The sequence below is a fragment of the Oncorhynchus keta genome, chromosome 5 (genome assembly GCF_023373465.1).
Source record: "Oncorhynchus keta strain PuntledgeMale-10-30-2019 chromosome 5, Oket_V2, whole genome shotgun sequence".
Taxonomy (NCBI): Eukaryota; Metazoa; Chordata; class Actinopteri; order Salmoniformes; family Salmonidae; genus Oncorhynchus; species Oncorhynchus keta.
In genome coordinates this window covers 24,223,550-24,248,614 of record NC_068425.1, presented here as the reverse complement: position 1 = coordinate 24,248,614, position 25,065 = coordinate 24,223,550, and the positions used below count along the sequence as shown (strand labels likewise).

At 42.9% G+C, this 25,065-nt stretch overlaps 1 protein-coding gene across 4 annotated transcripts in view; it reads left to right on the top strand.

The window, feature by feature from the left end:
* Window positions 1-25,065, top strand: part of LOC118372550 (elongin-B) — a 47,776-nt gene that overhangs the window by 21,496 nt on the left and 1,215 nt on the right. For 2 of the 4 annotated variants that reach the window (XM_052519182.1, XM_052519183.1), the window contains exons 2-3: window positions 24,315-24,449; window positions 24,741-24,849. In XM_052519182.1, the coding sequence (XP_052375142.1) occupies window positions 24,315-24,449; window positions 24,741-24,849 (244 nt within the window). Of the gene's footprint in view, window positions 1-22,698; window positions 22,885-24,314; window positions 24,450-24,740; window positions 24,850-25,065 lie in introns of those variants that run through there. The other 2 variants (XM_052519181.1, XM_035758488.2) reach the window with 2 other exon arrangements.

Genomic DNA, 25,065 nt, shown 5'->3' with positions numbered 1-25,065 from the left:
AAAGCTACAATAAACAAACCAATGCCATGGCCAACACAATAGTTAAAACATGCATGGAATTGTTGAGAGTACTATATTGTTAGAGTACTTTATAAAGGCAGTGCCTGTCTGCTTGTTATTGAACTGACCATATATATATATATAGTCTATATATATTGCCTCCTTATAAGTCCTTTTGTAAGCTTGTTTTGTGTCGGGGAGTAGGGTTCCGGATGAAGCTGCTGTGGCTGCCGGTGTTGTCTGGAACGTCACTTGGGAAACAAATGGCACAAAGCACTGTCCAGGGCAGTTCAGGACTGGACCATGTCCACCACTACTGGTGCCACAGACATTTGGTGCTACAGACAGCTGGTGCTTCGGTGAATAGCTGCATCTGTGCATGATTGAAAGTGGTCCAGCCAGGGCTGTGCGGTTTTAGTTTTGGCCTGCCCTGCTGGGTTTTGGAGGTAACTGTTATACATGCTCTTCTTGGTTGTACTGAGGGGCAGCAGGGCAGGTTTTTGCAGGCTGCAGAGGCTCTGTGGCTTGTGGGCATGAGTGAGGAAGCTGAATGCCCTGGAGGAGCACTGACACGTCCTAAGTTTTCTGCCTGCTGTTGTGCCACTGCACTCAGGTGTTCTGGTTCACTTCATACAGTTGCAGTGTGCTATTGGTCACCACCCGCTGCCTGATCTTCTTGTAGTCCCACGGAATGAGGGTCCACCTTGTCCGAGATGCCTTCCCCTTCTTCTGAGGACTAGGGTAGAAGCCACACAGTCAGGTGAACACGGTCTCTACCTGATAAGGGAATTTATATGTTTAAGTCATGACTAAAGGATTCCACCCTGAAATCATATAATTGTATGAAATGTTAGTCAGTGCGGCTTGGTTGGGTTGTGTTTCGGGGACGCATGGCTTTTAACCTTCGTCTCTCCCGAGCCCGTATGAGAGTTGTAGCGATGAGACAAGATAGTAACTACTAACAATTGGATACCACGAAATTGGGGAGAAAAGGGGGTAAATTCCATAATATGTGTGACTAGATTATTGTGTTGCTTTGTGGTGGTGTGAGAGTTGAGAGAACAAAGGGTAACAGGAAAGAGGCTCCTTCCAAGGTCCCTCTTATCTGGGGAGGAAAGGAATGGCGAGAAACTGCCAAGGCAGGTAGAAAAGTGATAAACTGTGTGTGTGTGTAAGTAGGTGGGGGTGAGAGTTATTAAATGACATGTCTTTGCATTTTGGACTTTTAGAACGTTCTCTGAATAAACCTTATGGACCTTTTGCAGAAGTTGAGTCTTTGCCAAATGATTATTAAACCCAGGTTCTTACAAACATCGGGGATTGGTCAAAGCTTAAATGATTGTTTAGTTATCATCATTGGGATTGAACATTTTCGTGACACTACCACATGGCAGCGGTCAGCCCACTGGCAGATTTACCTCCACTTCCCTGAGTGCATCTCCTTGTGATCTCCACTCCAGGGATACAGGTATTGTTTTTTGTGACCGGATGCAATCAATCACCAGCCTGTCTTGGTGAGGGGCAGCATAAACTGTCTGGTCTTTGTCACTGGCTCAGCTTCTTCCACAAGGATATTATAGTGACAGCTGGCTGGTTTGACCGAGTGGGGCCAGAGGAACTATGTGGCTCTACCAGGTACTCTGCCAGATTGTCATTGTTGGCCATGCCAGTGAAGCCATCCTGATCCACAGCCTGTAATTACATAAGTTTTAAGTGCTGTGATAAAATGTAAATCATGTCTTCAACCCGTTTAACAACACAACCCCTGAAATGGTGAACTAGCATTTCCAACTACCTCACCAGGGACTTCTGTAGTGTCACCAGGGATGGACTCAAGCATCTCTGCTGTGATGTCATCAGATACTATCTCCGGGATATCAGGGCCGCAGAGCACCAACAGTTCATCCTCTGTTCCATCCCTGAAGTTCTCATCTTCTTCAGTGATGTGCTCCAGCATCTTATTGGCTGCCTCTGAATGCATATTCTGGAGGAGCTGGCCGGTCTGGTTTACAGGTACTGAATACCTATGAGTTCTCCTGGAAGAAATGTATATTTAGAACATTCAAAACATTACATAAGGCACAAATAATTTGTTCCACTGGCTGTCCTTTGAGGAGGTAGAGCTGGAAATTGAGTTTGTTGGGCACTGGTTCCTATACCTAAACTCTTTAATATAAGTATCCACACAAAGAAACTCAGCTCAATCTGAATGTGGTTATAATAATAATAATGTCAATGTAATTAACATTTTATTAGACAACTGGGATAAATCTGTTCCGATGAAGATGGAAGGACTCCAGAGATGTGGCGCTTCTGGCACATTTTGACATGAGGCGAAGTTGAGAAGAAGTGGGTCTACAGTAGACCGCTGTGAGTCTTTCTGTTAGGTCTCCAAAAGCTTTCCACACCTGGATTGTGCAACATTTGCCTATTTATTCTTTTCAAAAATTCTTCAGCTCTCAAATTGGTTTTGAACATTGCTCGACAACCATTTCAGGTATTGCCCTATAATTTCAAGCAGATTTTTAAGTCAACTAACTTGGCCACTCACCGTCTTCTTGGTAAGCAACTCTAGTGTAGATTTGGCCTTGTGTTTTTAGCTTATTGTCCTGCTGAAAGGTGAATTAATCTCCCAGTGTCTGGCAGAAAGTAAGCTGAACCAGGTCCTCTAGGATTTTGCCTGTGCTTAGCTCCATTAACTTTCTTTTTTACCCTGACCCCCAAGTCCTTAACGATTACAAGCATACCCACAACAGGATGCAGCCACCACTATGCTTGAAAATATGGAGAATGGTACTCAATAATATTCCCCAAACACAACACTTTGTATTCAGGATACAAAGGTTAATTGCTTTGCCATTTTTTTGCAGTATTACTTGAGTGCCTTGTTGGAAACAAGATGCATGTTTTGGAATATTTGTATTCTGTACAGGCTTCCTTTTCGTGTCATCTATGATAGTATTGTGGAGTAACTATGTTGTTGAGCAATCCTCAGTTTTCTCCTATTACAGCCATTAAACTCTGTAACTGTTTTTTAAAAATCACCTTGATCTCATAGTGAAATTCCTGACGGTTCCCTTCCTCTCCGGCAACTGAGTTCGGAAGGACATCTGTACCTTTGTAGCAGTGGAGGTTGCTGAGGGAAGAATGGCTCATAACAATGGCCAGAACGAAACAAATGGAAGGGTATCAAACACTCTGGAAAATTTGTTTGATGTATTTGATAACATTCTGCACCAGTCATTACCACGAGCCCCTTCTCTCCCCCAATTAAGGTGCCATGAACCTCCTGTGCTTTGTAGTGACTGGGTGTATTTATACACTATCCAAAGTGTAATTAATCATTTCACTATGCTCAAAGGGATATTCAATGTCTACTTTTGGTATTTTTACCCATCTACCAATTTTTTTATTTTTCACTTTTTTAACCAGGTAGGCCAGTTGAGAACAAGTTCTCATTTACAACTGCGACCTGGTCAAGATAAAGAAAATCAGTGCGACACAAACAACACAGATTTACACATGGAATAAACAAACATACAGTCAATAACACAATATAAAAGTCTATATAGTGTGTGCAAATGAGGTAAGATTAGGGAGATAAGGCTATAAATAGGCCGTAGTGGCGAAAGTACTACAATTTAGCAACTAAACACTGGAGTGACAGATTTGCAGAAGATTAATGTGCAAGTAGAGATACTGGGGTGCAAAGGAGCAAAAAAGTACAATAATAATGAATAACAATATGGGGATTAGATAGTTGGATGGCCTAGTTAGAGATGGGCTATGTACAAGTGCAGTAAGCTGCTCTGATAGCTGATGCTTAAAGTTAGTGAGGAGATATGAGTCTCCAGCTTCAGTGATTTTTGCAATTCGTTCCATTCATTGGCAGCAGAGAACTGGAAGGAAAGGCGGCCAAGGAGGAATTGGCTTTGGGAGACCAGTGAAATATACCTGCTTGAGCGCGTGTTATAGGTGGGTGCTGCTATGGTGACCAGTGAGCTGAGATAAGGCGGATTTTACCTAGCAAAAACTTACAGATGACCTGGAGCCAGTGGGTTTGCCGACGAATATGAAGCGAAGGCCAGCCAACGAGCATACAGGTCGCAGTGGTGGGTAGTATATGGGGCTTTGGTGACCAAACGGATGGCACTGTGACAGACTGCATCAATTTGCTGAGTAAAATGTTGGAGGCTATTTTGTAAAATGACATCGCCAAAGTCAGGATTGGTAGGATAGTCCATTTTAATAGGGTATGTTTGGAAGTATGAGTGAAGGATGCTTTGTTGCGAAATAGGAAGCCCATTCCAGATGTAATTTTGGATTGGATATGCTTAATGTGAGTCTGGAAGGAGAGTTTACAGTCTAACCAGACACCTAGAATATGTGGACAACTACAAATAACTAAGTCCGAACCGTCCAGAGCCGTGATGCTGGACGGGCAGGCAGGTGTGGGCAGCGATCGGTTGAAGAGCATGCATTTAGTTTTACTTGCATTTAAGAGCAGTTGGAGGCCACGGAAGGAGAGTTCTATGGCATTGAATCTCATCTGGAGGTTAGTTAACACAGTGTCCAAAGAAGGGCCATAAGTATACAGAATGGTGCGTAGAGGTGGATCAGAGAATCACCAGCAGCAAGAGTGACATCATTGATGTATACAGATAAAAGAGTCGGCCTGAGAATTGAGCCCTGTGGCATCCCCATAGAGACTGCCAGAGGTCCGGACAACAGGCCCTCCAATTTGACACACTGAACTCTGTCTGAGAAGTAGTTGGTGAACCAGGCGAGGCACTCATTTGAGAAACCAAGGCTGTTGAGTCTGCCGATAAGGATCTGGTGATTGACAGATTCGAAAGCCTTGGCCAGATCAATGAATACAGCTGCACAGTATTGTCTCTTATTGATTGCAGTTATGATACCAATCCTGCTCGGAAACCAGATTGTATAGCGGAGAAGGTACGGTGGGTATCGAAATGATAGGTGATCTGTTTGTTAACTTGTCTTTCAAAGACCTTAGAAAGGCAGGGTAGGATAGATGTAGGTCTGTAACAGTTTGGGTCTATGTTGTCTCCCCTTTAAAGAGGGGGATGACCGCGGCAGCTTTCAATCTTTGGGGATCTCAGACGATACGAAAGAGGTTGAACAGGCTAGTAATAGGGGTTGCAACAATGTGGTGGATAATTGTAGAAAGAGAGGGTCCAGATTGTCTAGCCCAGCTGATTTGTATGTGTCCAGATTTTGCAGCTCTTTCAGAACATCAGCTATCAGGATTTGGGTGAAGGAGAAATGGGGGAGGCTTGGGCAAGTTGCTGTGGGGGTGCAGAGCTGTTGACAGGGTTAGGGGTAGCCAGGTGGAAAGCATGGCCAGCAGTAGAAAAATGCTTATTGAAATTCTCAATTATTGTGGATTTATCGGTGGTGACAGTGTTTCCTAACCTCAGTTAGCTGGGCAGCTGACAGTGATGAGGGATGGTGACCACAGACCCATTACGGACGCAGGCAATGAGGCAGTGATCGCTGAGATCCTGTTTGAAGACAGCAGAGGTGTATTTAGAAGGAAGGTTGGTCAGGATGATATCTATGAGGGTGCCCGTGTTTACAGATTTGGGGTTGCACCTGGTAGGTTCATTGATCATTTGTGTGCGATTGAGGGCATCTAGCTTAGATTGTAGGATGGCCAGGGTGTTAAGCATGTCCCAGTTTAGGTCACCTAACAGTATGAACTGAATATGGATGGGGGGCAATAAATTCACACATGGTGTCCAGGGCACAGCTGGGGGCTGAGGGTGGTCTATAACAAGCGGCAACGGTGAGAGACTTGTTTCTGGAAAGGGGGATTTTTAAAAGTAGAAGCTCAAATTGTTTGGGTACATACCTGGATAGTAAGACAGAACTCTGCAGGCTATCTCTGCAGTAGATTGCAACTCCGTCCCCTTTGGCAGTTCTATCTTGTCCGAATATTTTATAGTTAGGGATGGAAATTACAGTTTTTTTTGGTGGCCTTCCTAAGCCAGAATTCAGACATGGCTTGGACATCTGGGTTGGCAGAGTATGCTAAAGCAGTGAATAAAACAAACTTAGGGAGGAGGCTTCTAATGTTAACATGCATGAAACCAAGACTTTTACCGTTGCAGAAGTCAACAAATGAGAGCGCCTGGGGAACGGGAGTGGAACGAGGTGCTGCAGGGCCTGGATTAACATCTACATCAACAGAGGAGGAGTAGGATAAAGGTACGGCTAAAGCCTATAAGAACTGGTTGTCTAATGCGTTGAACAGAGCGTAAAAGGAGCAGGTTTCTGGGCATGGAAGAATAGATTGAAGGAATAATGTACAGACAAGGGTATGGTAGGATGTGAATACAGTGGAGGTAAACTGAGACATTGAGTGACGATGAGAAAGATGTTGTCTCTAGAAACACCATTTAAACCAGGTGAGGTCACTGCATGTGTGGGAGGTGGAACAAAAGGGCTAACTCAGGCATATTGAGCAGGGTTAGAGGCTCTACAGTGAAATAAGACCATCACTAACCAAAACAGCAATGGACAAGGCATATTGACATTAGTGAGAGGCATGCATTGCCGAGTGATCATAGGGTCCAGGAAGTAGCTAGGCGAGCTGGAGACACAGCGATTCAGACAGCTTGCGGGCCAGGGCTAGCAGGCTAGCAGAAGGGCCTTCGGGGGATGTCGCGATAGAATAGGTTTTAGCCCCCTCGGACGGTTACGTCGGCAGACCAGTTGTGATGAAATGGCAGGGCTCCGTGTAGGCAGTAAATGGGTCCACGCCAATTGGCAGAATAGGTATTGTAGCCCAAGAAATTGGCTGATGGACCTCTTCAGCTAGCCAGGAGGTGGGCCTAGCTCCAGGCTAACTGGTGCTTGGTTCGGGACAGAGATGTTAGCCAGGAGTAGCCACTCGGATAGCAGCTAGCTAGCTGCGATGATCCGGTGTAAAGGTTCAGAGCTTGCGGTAGGAATCCGGAGATGTGGTAGAGGAAAAACAAAAACAGTCCGATATGCTCTAGACAGCTAGCGGGCCGCGGCTAGCAGGCTAGTAGATGGGCCTTCAGGGGACATCGCAACGGAGGAGCCTGTTGAAACCCCCTCGGGCGGATTACGTCGGTAGACCAGTCGTGATGGATCGGCAGGGCTCCGTGTCGGCAGTAAAACGGGTCCAGGTCAATGAGCAAAATAGGTATTGTAGCCCAAGGAGTGGCTGATGGACCTCTTTAACTAGCCGGGAGATGGGCCTAGCATGAGGCCCTAGCTTCAGGCTAACTGGTGCTTGCTTCGGGACAGAGACGTTAGCCGGGACTAGCCACTCGGATAGCAGCTAGCTAGCTGCGATGATCCAGGTGAAAATGTTCAGAGCTTGCGGTAGGAATCCGGAGATGTGGTGGAGAAAAAGCAGTCCGATATGCTCTGGGTTGAATCTCGCTGTGCAGCCTGGCAGGAGTTGGCCAGGCTAAGGTTAGCTGATGACCACTAGCAGTGGCTAACTGACTACTAGCTTGTAGCTAGTTAGCTGGCTAGCTTCTGTTGGGGTTCCGGTTCTAAAGTATGGAAAATACCACATTGCGTGAGGAGGGTTGCAGGAGAGTATGTTGAAATGGAGGTTAAAAATATAAAAAATATATACGAAATATATATGAAGAAAAAGATATATATACACGGGACATGACAAAGATGTCTGACTGCTACACCATCTTGGATTGGTGCCCTTCTTCGCGAGGTATTAGAAAACCTCCCTGGTCTTTGTGGTTGAATTTGTGTTTTGAAATTGTCAGGGTTGCGTCAATTCGAATCTGGTATCATATATGACAATGAGTCACCGATTGTATGCTATGTATTTTTATTAGCTAAGCAATAATTCTGTTCTACTTCCGGCGCCGACTGAGATGGCCGCCTCGCTTCGCGTTCTAGGAAACTATGCAGTTTTTTTTTTTTTACGTGTTATTTCTTACATTAGTACCCCAGGTCATCTTAGGTTTCATTACATACAGTCGAGAAGAACTACTGAATATAAGATCAGCGTCAACTCACCATCAGTACGACCAAGAATATGTTTTTCCGCGATGCGGATCCTGTGTTCTGCCTTACAAACAGGACAACGGAATGGATCGCTTGCAGCGACCCAAGGAAACGACTACGAAAAGAGGGAAACGCGGCGGTGTTCTGGTCAGACTCCGAAAAAGGGCACATCGCGCACCACTTCCCAGTATTCTTCTTGCCAATGTCCAGTCTCTCGACAACAAGGTTGATGAAATCCGAAAGCAAGGGTGGCATTCCAGAGGACATCAGAGACTGTAACGTTCTTTGCTTTACGGAAACATGGCTTACTGGGAAGACGCTATCCAGGGCGGTACAGCCAACGGGTTTCTCCACGCATCGCGCGGACAGAAACAAACATCTCTCTGGTAAGAAGAGTGGCGGGCGTATGCCTCATGACTAACGGGACATGGTGTGATGAAGGAAACATACAGGAACTCAAATCCTTCTGTTCACCTGATTTAGAATTCCTCACAATCAAATGTAGACCGCATTATCTTCCAAGAGAATTCTCTTCGATTATAATCACAGCCGTATATATCCCCCAAGCAGACACATCGATGGCTCTGAACGAACTTTATTTAACTCTTTGCAAACTGGAAACCATTTATCCGGAGGCTGCATTCATTGTAGCTGGGGATTTTAACAAAGCCAATCTGAAAACAAGACTCCCTAAATTTTATCAGCATATCGATTGCGCAACCAGGGGTGGTAAAACCTTGGATCATTGTTACTCTAACTTCCGCGACGCATATAAGGCCCTGCCCCGCCCCCTTTCGGAAAAGCTGACCACGACTCCATTTTGCTGATCCCTGCCTACAGGCAGAAATTAAAACAAGAGGCTCCCACGCTGAGGTCTGTCCAACGCTGGTCAGACCAAGCTGACTCTACACTCCAAGACTGCTTCCATCACGTGGACTGGGGACATGTTTCGTATTGCGTCAGATGGGAATATTGACGAATACGCTGATTCGGTGTGCGGAGTTCATTAGAACGTGCGTCGAAGATGTCGTTCCCATAGCAACGATAAAAACATTCCCTAACCAGAAACCGTGGATTGATGGCAGCATTCGCGTGAAACTGAAAGCGAACCACTGCTTTTAATCAGGGCAAGGTGTCTGGCAACATGACTGAATACAAACAGTGCAGCTATTCCCTCCGCAAGGCTATTAAACAAGCTAAGCGTCAGTACAGAGACAAAGTGGAATCTCAATTCAACGGCTCAGACACAAGAGGCATGTGGCAGGGTCTACAGTCAATCACGGACTACAAGATGAAATCCAGCCCAGTCACGGACCAGGATGTCTTGCTCCCAGGCAGACTAAATAACTTTTTGCCCGCTTTGAGGACAATACAGTGCCACTGACACGGCCTGCAACGGAAACATGCGGTCTCTCCTTCACTGCAGCCGAGGTGAGTAAGACATTTAAACGTGTTAACCCCGCAAGGCTGCAGGCCCAGACGGCATCCCCAGCCGCGCCCTCAGAGCATGCGCAGACCAGCTGGCCGGTGTGTTTACGGACATATTCAATCAATCCCTATACCAGTCTGCTGTTCCCACATGCTTCAAGAGGGGCCACCATTGTTCCTGTTCCCAAGAAAGCTAAGGTAACTGAGCTAAACGACTACCGCCCGTAGCACTCACTTCCGTCATCATGAAGTGCTTTGAGAGACTAGTCAAGGACCATATCACCTCCACCCTACCTGACACCCTAGACCCACTCCAATTTGCTTACCGCCCAAATAGGTCCACAGACGATGCAATCTCAACCACACTGCACACTGCCCTAACCCACCTGGACAAGAGGAATACCTATGTGAGAATGCTGTTCATCGACTACAGCTCGGCATTCAACACCATAGTACCCTCCAAGCTCGTCATCAAGCTCGAGACCCTGGGTCTCGACCCCGCCCTGTGCAACTGGGTACTGGACTTCCTGACGGGCCGCCCCCAGGTGGTGAGGGTAGGCAACAACATCTCCTCCCGCTGATCCTCAACACGGGGCCCCACAAGGGTGCGTTCTGAGCCCTCTCCTGTACTCCCTGTTCACCCACGACTGCGTGGCCACGCACGCCTCCAACTCAATCATCAAGTTTGCGGACGACACAACAGTGGTAGGCTTGATTACCAACAACGACGAGACGGCCTACAGGGAGGAGGTGAGGGCCCTCGGAGTGTGGTGTCAGGAAAATAACCTCACACTCAACGTCAACAAAACTAAGGAGATGATTGTGGACTTCAGGAAACAGCAGAGGGAACACCCCTATCCACATCGATGGAACAGTAGTGGAGAGGGTAGCTAGTTTTAAGTTCCTCGGCATACACATCACAGACAAACTGAATTGGTCCACTCACACTGACAGCGTCGTGAAGAAGCGCAGCGCCTATTCAACCTCAGGAGGCTGAAGAAATTCGGCTTGTCACCAAAAAGCACTCACAAACTTCTACAGATGCACAATCGAGAGCATCCTGGCGGGCTGTATCACCGCCTGGTACGGCAACTGCTCCGCCCCTCAACCGTAAGGCTCTCCAGAGGGTAGTGAGGACTGCACAACGCATCACCGGGGCAAACTACCTGCCCTCCAGGACACCTACACCACCCGTTGTTACAGGAAGGCCATAAAGATCATCAAGGACATCAACCACCCGAACCACTGCCTGTTCACCCCGCTATCATCCAGAAGGCGAGGTCAGTACAGGTGCATCAAAGCTGGGACCGAGAGACTGAAAAACAGCTTCTATCTCAAGGCCATCAGACTGTTAAACAGCCACCACTAACAGTGTGAGTGGCTGCTGCCAACACACTGTCATTGACACTGACCCAACTCCAGCCATTTTAATAATGGGAATTGATGGGAATTATGTAAATATATCACTAGCCACTTTAAACAATGCTACCTTATATAATGTTACTTACCTACATTATTCATCTCATATGCATATGTATATACTGTACTCTACATCATCGACTGCATCCTTATGTAACACATGTATCACTAGCCACTTTAACTATGCCACTTTGTTTACTTTGTCTACACACTCATCTCATATGTATATACTGTACTCGATACCATCTACTGTATGCTGCTCTGTACCATCACTCATTCATATATCCTTATGTACATATTCCTTATCCCCTTACACTGTGTATAAGACAGTAGTTTTGGAATTGTTAGTTAGATTACTTGTTGGTTATCACTGCATTGTCGGAACTAGAAGCACAAGCATTTCTCTACACTCGCATTTAACATCTGCTAACCATGTGTATGTGACAAATAAAATTTGATTTGATTTGATTTGATTTGAATAAGTGGTAAATGCAATTTTCGTATATACGGGTTCTCTGTCCCACCTCGCAGGGCAAACAGAGAACTGACTTGTTCCTGACAAAGATATTAAAATATACTCTGATGACAGAAGTAGTTCCTGCTTCCGAGCCGGGCTGTCAGAGTAGAGACTGGGCGTGGTTTAGACTTCCAGCCTATTGTTGATTGTTGGCGCAGAGGCTGGTCCCAGCCCCTAAGCGCTTCAGCGGTCAGTCGTTGTAGCTGTGTAGAATATACAGTTATCAGGCACCTGGCTCCTGTTATCTAACAAAACACTATGTTCTGAATGTGCCCCCCAACTCATTGCACAGTTGCTGTCTTCATCTTATTCTGTATTTTCCATCACGAGAAAGGCCCATGGCCCTGAAACTGTTAACAATGTTTCAAGTCAGCTATGTTGCATAACACCTACATACATCATCTACACAAGCCAACAGCAGATAATAGTCAATCACATATATGGTAACGGGCTATAGTGCATAACACAGAATCAAATTCACTTTTCGACTGAGGGACCTTACAATTACCTGTATGTGTGGGGTACAGAGGTAGTCATTCAAGATTGATATTAAACACTATTATTGAACACAGAGTGATTCTATGCAATTTATTATGACGTGTTAAGCTGATTTTTACTCCAGAACATCTTTCGGCTTGCCATAACAAAGGGGTTTAATACTTATTGACTCCAGACATTTCAACTTTTAATTTTTTGGAATTTGTAAACATTTCTGAAAGCATAATTCCACTTTGACATGTTGGGGTATTGTGCGTGTGTAGGCCAGTAACATCTCAATTTCATCCATTGAAAATTCAGGCTGTAACACAAGATGTGGAAAAAGTCAAGGGGTGTGAATACTTTCTGAAGGCTCTGTATAGTTTTTCGTCAATGGGAAAATGCGGGACAATGCTGTCCAAGCAAGGAATAGCATCGGCACATTGGGGCTAGCCTGTGATACAGTATAATAACTAGTATCTTTGCGGTTCAGGAAGATCAGGTGTAGTGTAACAAATGTTGACACATGGCTGTGTTTCTCATTTGTGAAACTGTGAGGGCAAAACCAGGTTGAGAGGAGGTTACTAGGTCAGGTTTGGGCAGAGAGTCTGACTAGCTTCCATGATGAATTGTTATGATAGGCTTGTTGGGATAGGTTTATTGTTGTTAGTGGGAGAAGGGTTACTTTGGTTTGATTCGCGGGTTTAATTATCGAACCCGCAGTTGGGAAACACCACCACTGTTCGCTCCAGCGTCTTTAATATTGTTTTTGTTCATGAAACGGAGGAGAGGAACGTCCGGCAGCGTGGTAAAATAAATTGCAGTACATATTCTGGTGTTCTATTGCGTGTGCAATGATTTTCAAATGGGGAAAAACAGTTTGTTTGCATTACCTTTTTGTTGTTGTAATATGCCAAATGGACGTGGCAGTTTTACTAACCAAGTTTTACGGATTCTAGCTTTAAAAGGGGCAATTCGTAAAACAACAACCGGTGGGGGATGGGGCTGGAGAAATTGAACCACTCAAATTCATGAGATCAAAAGGATATTTTTAACTATGTTTTTTTGAAGCTATACAGTGTTTGTGTACACTTATATTGTTAACAAACAATTGATTAAAAAACGAACAAGTGAACTAATGTAAAATATACTGTCTGTAAAATGTATATAGGATATAGAAGCCTAAGTATTGTCCATGAGTTTACACCAATTAGATGGTAGGATTAGGGAAAAATATTATATAAAAAAATATATATAAAGTGATATACAATGTATATTTACAAAAAAAATATATATGGGGGATTGGAAGTGGGCCAGACAATTACATTGATAGAAACCACAATCTATCTGCAATATTAAAGATCTACCTCCTAAAATTTTTTTTTTTAAAGTTAAAAATCTGTCGTTCTGCCCCTGAACAATGCAGTTCCCAGGTAGGCCGTTATTGTAAATAGGAATTTGATTTAACTGCCTAGTTAAATAAATCAAGTAGCCTATTAATTTCTATGCCTATGTAGGCTACTGTAGCCTACCATTTATACAATAAATATGTTGAAATGATATCACTGGAGTCATTGCAAATCAATTTGTGCCACTTGTGTAGTCTACCTGGAGCTGGCAAACTGATTTGATAAATAGCCAAAACTCAAATTTATTGTTGTTGTAGACTTGTATTATTAATGTCCATGTTTGGTTAATGAAATTGGATGTTATCAATTGTGTGTCATCGTCACAGTTCTATCGCAATTGCCGATCAGCTGTTATTAGAATGCATTAGATTGAGGGTAATAGTCTGTCAGATTAGGTTACAGATAAAAATATATATAAAACCCACTGACTGTTGTTGACAAGCATAGGCCTATTCAATTCATACCCATGTTATTGATATTCGATTCAGTGATTGAAATTATAACCCCATCCTCAGTAGCCTATTCCAGAAGGGAAACAGTTCCTACATTGAAATCACCTCCTATGCATGTTGAATAAATTAGTCTGACAATTTGAATTTAGCAAGCTGCTAAATCGTTCATTTACATATTGCCTAGGTTACTGTAGGCGATCTGAAATTAGGATGTAGGCATATCATGTGCTGTAGTCTATCTGCATCGAGCTAACCAAACAATGACAAAGTTGAATTACAATCATAAACCCATATTTTAGTTAATAGGTCTAGCCTATTGAAATGATGAGTCAATCTCCCAAATAGACCATTTATAACGGATTTTAGTCTTAACATCTGGCACATAATGTCACAATTGCCTAACATTACAATTATTAATTGTTGAAGGAATTTAATTCCTCTGTTTGAATTCCCAATTAAAATGTAACACTCTGTCAATTCATAAGAATTTGTAAGAACCTTATTTTATAGGAATGGACAGAGCCCTGGTCTTAAAGTTAAGTAACAGACTTTATTCAAGAGAGTACTGAGTACACACACATTTTACCACAGGTTATAAACTGAAAATGACGTCAGCGTTTTCTAAATGTTCCGTCTCTTCTTGACACTGGTAGAAAGGCTCTATAGCTCTCAAGCCTTCCTCCTCGCCTATAGCCAAGGTCAGTCAGTGTAGATAAGCATTCTAGTCAGTATGGAGATATAGTTCATTCATTTGTACCAAGGAACAGACAGTCATTGTTCTAAACTCTTGACCACATTCACACACACATTATCTTCAGTACTGGGATCAAGAAAGAAAACTCATACATATATAGTATTCTGATTAGTACATATACAGTAACACACTAGTATTCTGATTAGTCAGTCCTGATTGAAATGTATACATAATTAGTCATTATAGGTAAACATTCCCTTAACATTAATTCATCCGAGTGTTTCTAGCGTAGAGATTTCGAGATCCTCTGTCCAACTTTCATCCCTCAAACTCTCCTGTTGGATGTATCTATAGTTATGCACATGGGTGGTTCAAACCCTGAATGCTGATTGGCTGACTGTGTGGCATATCAGACCATATACTACAGGTATGACCAAATAATTGTTACCGTTCTAATTGCGTTTGTAACCCATTTATAATATCAATAAGGCACCTCTGGGGTTTGTTGTATATTGCCGATATACCACGGCTAATTGCTGTATCCAAGCACTCCACGGTGTGTCGTGCTTAAAGAACAGCATTTAGCCGTGGTATATTCGCCATATAGCCTACCTCACCTCTTACGTCGTTACAAATTACGTTGATATTCCCTATTAATTTGCTCGATAATGTTACGCAAAAGTTTTTTTAGGGCTAAATGTGGCAACTTCCCTTGCTGCAGGAAAAAAACATGTTGGGCTAGTTGTGTGCTGTGTGCGGGTTTTGAATACCTGGCAACCGTGAAAAGTGGCGTTTATGTAGACGTAGATGGTGCATTTTATATTTGCCCATTTTGTGAAAAACATTTGCAATTCACACTCCGACCTGTGAAAGGCAGCAATACGCAACAAAGCGTGTAGTCTGCCAGAAAACTACACGAAGAAGAACAAGAACAACCCGTGTAAAAACATTAACATCCGGTGGCATCATCTTCTCTGAGAACGTTTAGTTAGCTAGTTGTGCCTCGTATTTTAATTTAGTTCATTTCACACAGCGACAAAAATGCCAACACTGTGTTCAGCATACAACTGCAAAAATCGCGGTCCCAAAGCTGATGTAGGATTTTTTAGGTACGTTATACCGTCTTGCTCGAGAGACACGTTAACTTTATTAGCCGTGGTATATCGGCTATATACCACATACCCCAAAGGTGCCTTATTGATATTATAAACTGGTTACGAACGTAATTAAAACAGTAACAATTATTTGGTCATAACTGTGATGCCTACTACGGGGTACGGTAGATAGCTATGGTATTGTTAGCTAAAGTAAAGATATAGCTAGCTAGTACAAATAACGTTAGTGTGCAGGAAAACCAATGACAAAAAAGCTTAATTAGCTTGATATGTTCTGTTGCGATATTGTTCTCTTATAAATCTACATACATCATTTATGGATTTACTATTCATCATTTGATACTTTTGTGATACCAATTTGCTGGTGTATAAATGTTTCTGGTAACAGTTTCCCCAAAAATGACCCTGAAAGACGCAAGCGATGGATTATTAATATGAAGTGGAAAGACTGGAATCCGCAACACCACCACCGTGTGTGCTCCATTCACTTTGAAGACAAGTACATTTGCCGGATGGACAAACGTCAACGTCTCACGCCAGACGCAGTCCCGACCATTTTTGACTTCCCAGAGAACTTTCAAAGAAGAAGGTACACTGAAACAAAAAATGTATCTAGCGAGATACATCCCAAAGTCAGAACTAACTACACAAATAATACGGTTTATGATAACTAGATGTACAATATTGTAAAGTGTGATTTAAATTAAATGTGTTCCTTCTACAGGCATCCATCCACCCACAGAGTAGAAGAGCCAGGGTAAGGTACTGGAAGAGGCGAATAAACTCCTTGGCTGTATTTGACATTGCATATTAGTGTCCATCTTGGTATTGCATTTGATGTAACTCAGCTATGTTTTCACTTGGTAAGTGAAGCATTGATATGTAAATGACTAGCCTACACACGGTATGCTTAAAGTACATGCATCCATGCAGTAATGGTGGTCATTATCTTTGTTTTGTCATGCAGAGTGATGGGTTGCCAGAGAAGTATACTGCTGCCCGTGCTGTTACAGTGGCTGAACCGGTCACAACACCAAGCCCCACCATCACATCAGAGACGAGCAAGCTGGCTAAAGACAATACTAAGTAAATAACCTTGTGAAAGTTAAATTTGCTCTTTTTGGAATGCACAACGTCACTGTAGAGCAGAATGGGTTCTACCTGTGTTCTAGTTCTTGCTTTTTCAATTGTCAACTTATATTTTGACGGATCAGCGCTCCAGAAAAAGTTACCTCTTCAAGTTGGTATATCCATGTAGATGAAGAAATCCAAATGGCTGAATCCCTCCCAGGTTTCTTCCACAGTGATTACTGTCTACCACACGTGAGTGGCTCTAGGTGGTCTGATTGGACTGTTGCTTTGCCAGATATACAGGGATTATTTACTGGGTTTTTGCATTATGTAGACATTTAATAACATTTTCCTCATATTGATCTTTGCAGAGTATTCGCTGGGGATTCAAAGATGATGTTGCCCCGAAGGTAAGTTGTTTGCTCACTGGAATAACCTGTAGCTTATGCTATATACCAATAGCTTATGCTAAGAATTTGATAAACAATGCACTTTATTTTCAGGTGGCATGTGAGAACATGGAGTTCCAACTTCCACCCCTCAAGCACATAATAGAGGTAATGAAGGATGTGTAAACATTCAGTCTCTAATACAGGGTTAGGGATGGAGCCTGCAAGTTGATCATTGATTCATTGGTCTGTATTTTTCTAATATGTCTCACTCTGGATCTAAAACCAATAAGAGTGTCATTAAAACAGTACTATACATTGTCTCCCATTCTTACCCAGATCACAGAGGCATGGGAGTGGCTGGGTATGGACATTAGAGGGCCACTGCCCCTAACACCGAACGGACACCAGTACGTTCTGACCTTGACAGACTTCTACTCTAAATGGGTGGAGGCCTTCCCCTGAGAGGTTGTAGCTCTACTGAGGTAGCGCAGCATGTCGCTGAAGTCATCTCTCACTTTGGCTTCCCTTTTGGAATCCTTGTTCGACTAAAGAGGAAGTTTACCAGTAAGGTGAGGCAAAATATATTTTGTCACATACTTACTGTTGCACATACCTTGCAACAATCTTGAGGTTGGTTCATATATGCACTAGCGGTCAATAGGTCCAGAGTGAGTGGTTCATTAGACAATCGTACAGTGGGGCAAGTATTTAGTCAGCCACCAATTGTGCAAGTTCTCCCACTTAAAAAGATGAGAGGCCTGTAATTTTCATCATAGGTACACTTCAACTATGACAGACAAAATGAAAAAAAAAAAATCCAGAAAATCACATTGTAGGATTTTTAATGAAATTATTTGCAAATTATGGTGGATAATAAGTATTTGGTCACCTACAAACAAGCAAGATTTCTGGCTCTCACATTCCTGTAACTTCTTCTTTAAGAGGCTCCTCTGTCCTCCACTCGTTACCTGTATTAATGGCACCTGTTTGAACTTGTTATCAGTATAAAAGACACATGTCCACAACCTCAAACAGTCAAACTCCACTATGGCCAAGACCAAAGGGCTGTCAAAGGACACAAGAAACAAAATTATAGACCTGCACCAGGCTGGGAAGACTGAATCTGCAATAGGTAAGCAGCTTGGTTTGAAGAAATCAACTGTGGGAGCAATTATTAGGAAATGGAAGACATACAAGACCACTGATAATTTCCCTTGATCTAGGGCTCCACGCAAGATCTCACCCTGTGGGGTCAAAATGATCACAAGAACGGTGAGCAAAAATCCCAGAACCACACGGGGGGACCTAGTGAATGACCTGCAGAGAGCTGGGACCAAAGTAACAAAGCCTACCATCAGTAACACACTATGACGCCAGGGACTCAAATCCTGCAGTGCCAGACGTGTCCCCCTGCTTAAGCCAGTACATGTCCAGGCCCGTCTGAAGTTTGCTAGAGAGCATTTGGATGATCCAGAAGAAGATTGGGAGAATGTCATATGGTCAGATGAAACCAAAATATAACTTTTTGGTAAAAACTCAACTCGTCGTGTTTGGAGGACAAAGAATGCTGAGTTGCATCCAAAGAACACCATACCTACTGTGAAGCATGGGGGTGGAAACATCATGCTTTGGGGCTGTTTTTCTGCAAAGGGACCAGGACGACTGATCCGTGTAAAGGAAATAATAAATGGGGCCATGTATCGTGAGATTTTGAGTGAAAACCTCCTTCCATCAGCAAGGGCATTGAAGATGAAACGTGGCTGGGTCTTTCAGCATGACAATGATCCCAAACACACTGCCCGGGCAACGAAGGAGTAGGTCCTTTCAAGGTCCTGGAGTGGCCTAGCCAGTCTCCAGATCTCAACCCCATAGAAAATCCTTGGAGGGTTTTGAAAGTCTGTGTTGCCCAGCAACAGCCCCAAAACATCACTGCTCTAGAGGAGATCTGCATCGAGGAATGGGCCAAAATACCAGCAACAGTGTGTGAAAACCTTGTGAAGACCTTTGACCTCTGTCATTGCCTCTGTCATTGCCAACAAAGTATTGAGAAACTTTTGTTATTGACCAAATACTTATTATCCACCATAATTTGCAAATAAATTCATAAAAAATCCTACAATGTGATTTTCTGGATTTTTTTCTCATTTGTCTGTCATAATAATCTTTTTAAGTGGGAGAACTTGCACAATTGGTGGCTGACTAAATACTTTTTGCTCCACTGTATAAGGTGTTTTTACATTTATTCATGTTTTAGATCAACCTTGCCTTAAACAGTCATCTGAAGCTGAGGGGGTTCTCTCTCTTATACCGTCATCGGCAAGTTGGATCACTGGATCTGGCCACACAGACCCTGATCAGCAGGTTTGTGTTTTAGACTCATTCCTTTGGTTGGTTTTTAATTTCATACTCAACGTTGACCATGGTGGCCTTCACCCCAACAGGATGGTGTCTGATCTTGTGAAGGACCATCCAGACAACTGGGATGTCTGCCTCCCTGCTAAGGTGTTCAGTCTGTGTTTCAAGGAGCACCCCAAGACCAAGCAGAGACCTTTCTCTCTGCTGTGCTGCAAAGGACCACAGCCGGTCACAACCCCTAGGGATCTGTCTGTAAGTTTACTCTATAGTTATAGCTTAACTTTTATCATAATGGATTGCATTTCAATTGAATGGGTGTGTTTCTGCCTGTCCTTTTTATATTTCCTACAGTTCAGTCCTGCAGAGCTCAGAGAGAGTTCCTTTGCAATCCAGTCAAATCAAGAGGGTGGGCATGACACTGATCCGCAAGGTGAGCGCAATCCCTGTACAATACGACATATCTCACACTCTGGTGATGGTTAAAGGGATACTTCAGGGTTTTGGGAACTTCCCCTGCTTCAGATGAACTTCTGGATATCATTTGTATGTCTCTGTGTCCAGTATGAAGGAAGTTAGAGGCAGTTTTGTGAGCCAATGCTAACTAAGTAAAAAAGGAAATTGTAATGAGATTAAAAACCATAACGATGCTGTTTATAAGGAGTACAAGTAACGAATCAATGTGCAGGGGTACAAGGTAGTTGAGGTAATACAATATGTATTATTCAGGTAAACACTCTTGGTAAATAGTATGGTCTTCAGCTTATCGTGAGGCATAACTCGGGCGAGCAGAACCTTGAGACTTACTTACCAGCTGTTCACTTTCCTAAAGAGGTTTGAGAATAACTTTGTCAACATATCTATTGTTCAAGTGAATATTTAGTGTGTTAACTGTTCTAAATTGTAATTGTCTTGTGTTATGTTACTAACATAATTGTAATTTGTTGATCATATTGTGTTTATCTGTTATTACAGACATGGTTGGCATTGAATCTGGAAAGGAAACCACTGGAAAGAGCACTATTACCAGGGTCTCCTTTTAAGAAGCAACACTGAGAGTAACACCACTGAACACATATGGTGATGGTGAACACGGACGGTATGGTAACCTCACGGACGGTGACCCAGACAGGACAGTCACCCGGACGGTAACCCTGACGGTAGCACGGACGCTGACCCCGACGGTAGCACGGACGCTGACCCCCGGTGCACGGACGCTGACCCCACGGACGGACGCTAACCCCGACGGTAGCACGGACGCTAACCCGACGGTAGCACGGACGCTAACCCCGACGGTAGCACGGACGCTAACCCCGACGGTAGCACGGACGCTAACCCCGACGGTAGCACGGACGCTAACCCCGACGGTAGCACGGACGCTAACCCCGACGCTAACCCCGACAACAACCGTAACACCAACAGTGAGCGGTCCTCTGAAGAACATCATGCCATGGAAAACTGAATAATTGATTGGATGAGCGCTCTATCGGGGGTGTAGTTTTTATTTTAATAATTTTGATTAGAAACACTTGTCTTATGGTTGTTTGGCTGGTGTACTGGGTCATGATTGTTACACAGGAGGATGATAGGAGTTTATGAACCAACTGGATCAATTCAAAATCAGTCAAAACATAATGCATAGCAGCATAAATGATGGAATAGTGATAAGCTTATCCTAAAAGCAATGTCTTTATTTTTCACTGTAAACTTTTTTTTTCTTCCAGTAAATGAATCCAAACATGCGTTATTGTATTACATTATTGTAGTATAGACATTTTCACCTTACATTATTGTAGCATATACTGTAGATATTTTCACCTTACCTGATCTTGGAAAAATCCACTTGAATGCTCCTCCAACTGGTAATTAGTAGTAGGAAACTTATCTATCATCCCTGAGCTCTGACTTCTCCCACATGCTGAGCTCTGACGTCACATACTAAGGAAATTACTTCCATAACAGCATTTTCAGCAGTTAAATGCAACAACATTATTTATAAAAAGCAATCTTGTTATTGTTTTTGAACACTTATTTGTTTACAATAATGATAGCTGTACTTTGTTTATGGTTGACGTAGTTTGTTGGCCATTAGCCAATCGGCGAGTTCAAAGCTTGTGAATGTATCTAACTGGGTTTTACGACTTCACAACGGGTAAATACTACCTTCCCCAATTGGTTATGAACGCAGGATTATTGAAGGAATGTTTTTTTATGCCTTGAATAAGAGACTGAACAATCCAAAAAAACGCAAAAAACGCATTTGTTTATACAAAGATACTTACATTATGAAGCATGCATTTATTATGGGTCCCTTCATTGTAGAGCATGCCGGTGTTGGAGCTTAACAAAATGTACAATTATGAAATATTCTCAAAACAAAGCTTGAGTTTTTACTTTACTGCACGGACAGCTGGGGGTGTATTCAGTCCGCCGATTCTGTTGCAAAACGTTTTTTAAACGAAACAGAATTTACCTCCATTTTCTAATAGAATTGACCCGAATAGGACCAATAAACTCTTGTTTTGGTACTTAAATGGTAAACATCTCGCCAACTTGTAGTTCTAAAACCCGGTAATGAGTTACCTCTAGTTGGGGAAATAATAGGGGTTTGGAATAACTGCCTAAAATAAGGTCTGAGGAGGTCTTATATATTTTGTAATATGAGATATCAGTCAGTTAACATGACCTTTATGAATTCATAAATGCCCAAAAGTGACGTAAACTGATGAAGATTATCTCAGAACCAAACGTTAGATTTCCTAAACCTGTGTTAACCACATACTTTATTATCGGCGTTAATTCAAAACCGCCATTAATTTCCCAATAGGTTTTGGTTAACGAACCATGGCGGAGTTCGCAAAGATGGTTACCCCTTCTGCCCGTGGAGTGAGTTAATGCCTACAAAAATACGCCATTACTAGTTCTCTGAATACCCTCCGCTGTGGTATGGGTATGATCAGAGATATTAGAGAAAGGAGATAGGAATCCTATTGTGCAATGAGTGAGGCACGTATAACGACCCACCCAGCAGACTGTTGACCAATCGCGTTGACGTTGTCTTATTTCGTCACGTTGTTGCTAAAATAATCGTCACGAAATCCCTTCCCAAAGTCAGGGTATGAGTAGAGAAACGTGCATTTTTTTCCCCAAAGAACGCGATGTCACGATTCCAAAGGTATACATTACAGATAGCAAGTGAATTATCGCACATATCGGAAAATGTTTGTAATGTTGTACTTCTTGTTGACAAAATGCAAGCTAATGTTGAGTTTTTAGTTAGCGGCCAATTGACTCCCATTCACTCATTGAAGGAGAGCTCTCCTTGTCCAAGAATCGCCCAGAAGGCACCGCGCTGTCCATTGACGTAGCATGGGCAACGTACACAATGGTCGGTAATATGATTTCAATGGAGTTTCCTAGCTCATAAAAAGTATCTCTGGTGTTATACACCACTGTTGGATGAGAGCGTTTTGTGATTCTCGCAGTGCAGCGTGGGATAGCGGAGGCGCAACCGACCGAGAGAAATGGTGAGTGAGGAAGAGATAAATAATCTATTTTAAAACTGTGACTTGACATTCTTATGGCATTTTGCTACTATGGTGAAGTAAATGTTGACATGTAGAAACCGTCAATTCCCTCCATTAAGACATATGGTGGGAAACGCTTGATATGGACTCCTTTTGTTTCGCAGCATATTAAGCTAACGGTAACTAGCAAGTCAACAGTAGCTGTTTAACTGCAATCAGCGTTTTGTTTTAGTCTAACTAGACGAGCTAATTATAGCTAAACGTTCACTGCCTGACTTGTTAAAAAGAAAGGAAACTTGCTAACTTATCCTAGATCTGTCTCATTTAGCTAGTTATCTAGCGTTGGTGACACTCGAACATACTTTCCATGTCCATAGAAAGTAGGTTACGTTAGCTAGCTAGCTAGGTAACGTTAGCTACTGCCCAGATGGCTTGCTATTCGTTTGGTGTCAAGCGTATATTACCACACGTCAGTGAAGCATTGAGTGAATGGGCTAGCTAGCTAACGTTGTCTGGCATCTACTACTGTTAGCTAACTTAACAAGTAATGCAATATTACCTAGCTATTTTTGCTGACTAGTTAGCTACACAACCATTCCATTAGCTATTTAATTAGTTAGCAAGCTAACGTTATACATTTGCCAGCTTGGTAACTAGTCATTTGGACATTTTGTATCCAGCGTCGTTATGTAGCTAGCTAACAGTTAGCTAGCTACTAGTTTTGGAAGACAATGTTAACCAGTCAATGTTAATCAACTAGCTATTAAGTAACTGGTGGTAAGTTGAGGTAAAATGTGCTCGTCGTCAACCGTCATTTTGTCAACAAACAGCATTTTCCTCTTCAAGTTAAGCCTGGTCTTTTCAAACATGGGTGGAACTGGGATTTACAGTTGGTGGTGCGGTCTTTACCAATTTACTTTGCCTGATCCCCAACCTTAAATGATGAAACCCTGTTTCTCCCAAATATTGAAACTCGTAATTTAACTGTACTTTACCCACTATCCTCCAGCCCTACATGTTGTCGGCATTATTGGGTCCGGCCCAGACTTGAGGCCTTTAATTAGAAAGATGGCTCTCTAGCACTTCGAACGATGAACGAGCACATGCGGGGCTGTCACCCGGCTGAAGCCTATGGTGGCAGATTTGGCTGCTGTTTGCTCAGTTTTCCCCTCTACTGAGATGTTTTAACATCAAACAGGTGCATTGGTTCAAGAAAGGCTTCCGCATATACAAATCATAGGCAATTGACTACTAGACAGTGAATGAAATGTCAAAGGCTGCAGCACGTTTCACAGTCCTATTCCAGTGTTTATTGTTCACTGGTCTGTTAGTTAGCAAGCAAACAGAAACTGCGTCGTGGTCCCTGGTACTAAAAGTTTGGGAAACTTATTTTTATTATGTCTTATCTCCCTAACTTGCTGTTGTCATAGGATGTGTTTCTGATGATCAGGCGTCACAAGACGACCATCTTCACTGATGCCAAAGAGTCCACTACGGTCTACGAACTGAAGCGCATAGTGGAGGGTATCCTAAAGAGGGCCCCGGAGGAACAGAGGCTGTACAAGGTATATACAGTGCATATCCCTTGTGGAGGACAATTACAAAATGGGGGAGTAAGGTATGGCCAGGCCAATGAAAGTAATTTGTTATATTTGTGTATATATAAAATAGTTTTTTCTTCTGATGTAGGAACTCCCCAAGTCTAAGAGGAAATTGATTTTATTAAACCCAAACAGTCCCCCAAAGTCTATTCTTCTCTTTCTTTCTCCTGCCCTCATTTGTGGTATGTGTGTGCATATTGACTAAATGGTGGTGTTACATATCTACCCTCTGCTCTAACATCTCTCTTGTATCAGGATGACATGTTGCTGGAGGATAGTAAGACTCTTGGAGACTGTGGCTTCACAAATCAGACAGCCAGACCTCAGGCCCCAGGGACTGTTGGATTAGCTTTCCGTCTCGGTGGTGAGTGTTAATTTTTCTGTTACGTAGTATCTGTCCCATGTTTCAAACCATTTACTCTGTTTTATGATGTTGAGCTGCAAGATATGTCAGAATGGCTGTGAAATAGTTTGATAGTTTAACAGAAACAAATTGCAACTTCCTTTCACCCCTAAGTTTATCCCTCTAATAATGCCTCTTGCTTCCTGTTTCCCCTTGATACTCTTTACTCTCTCCTTA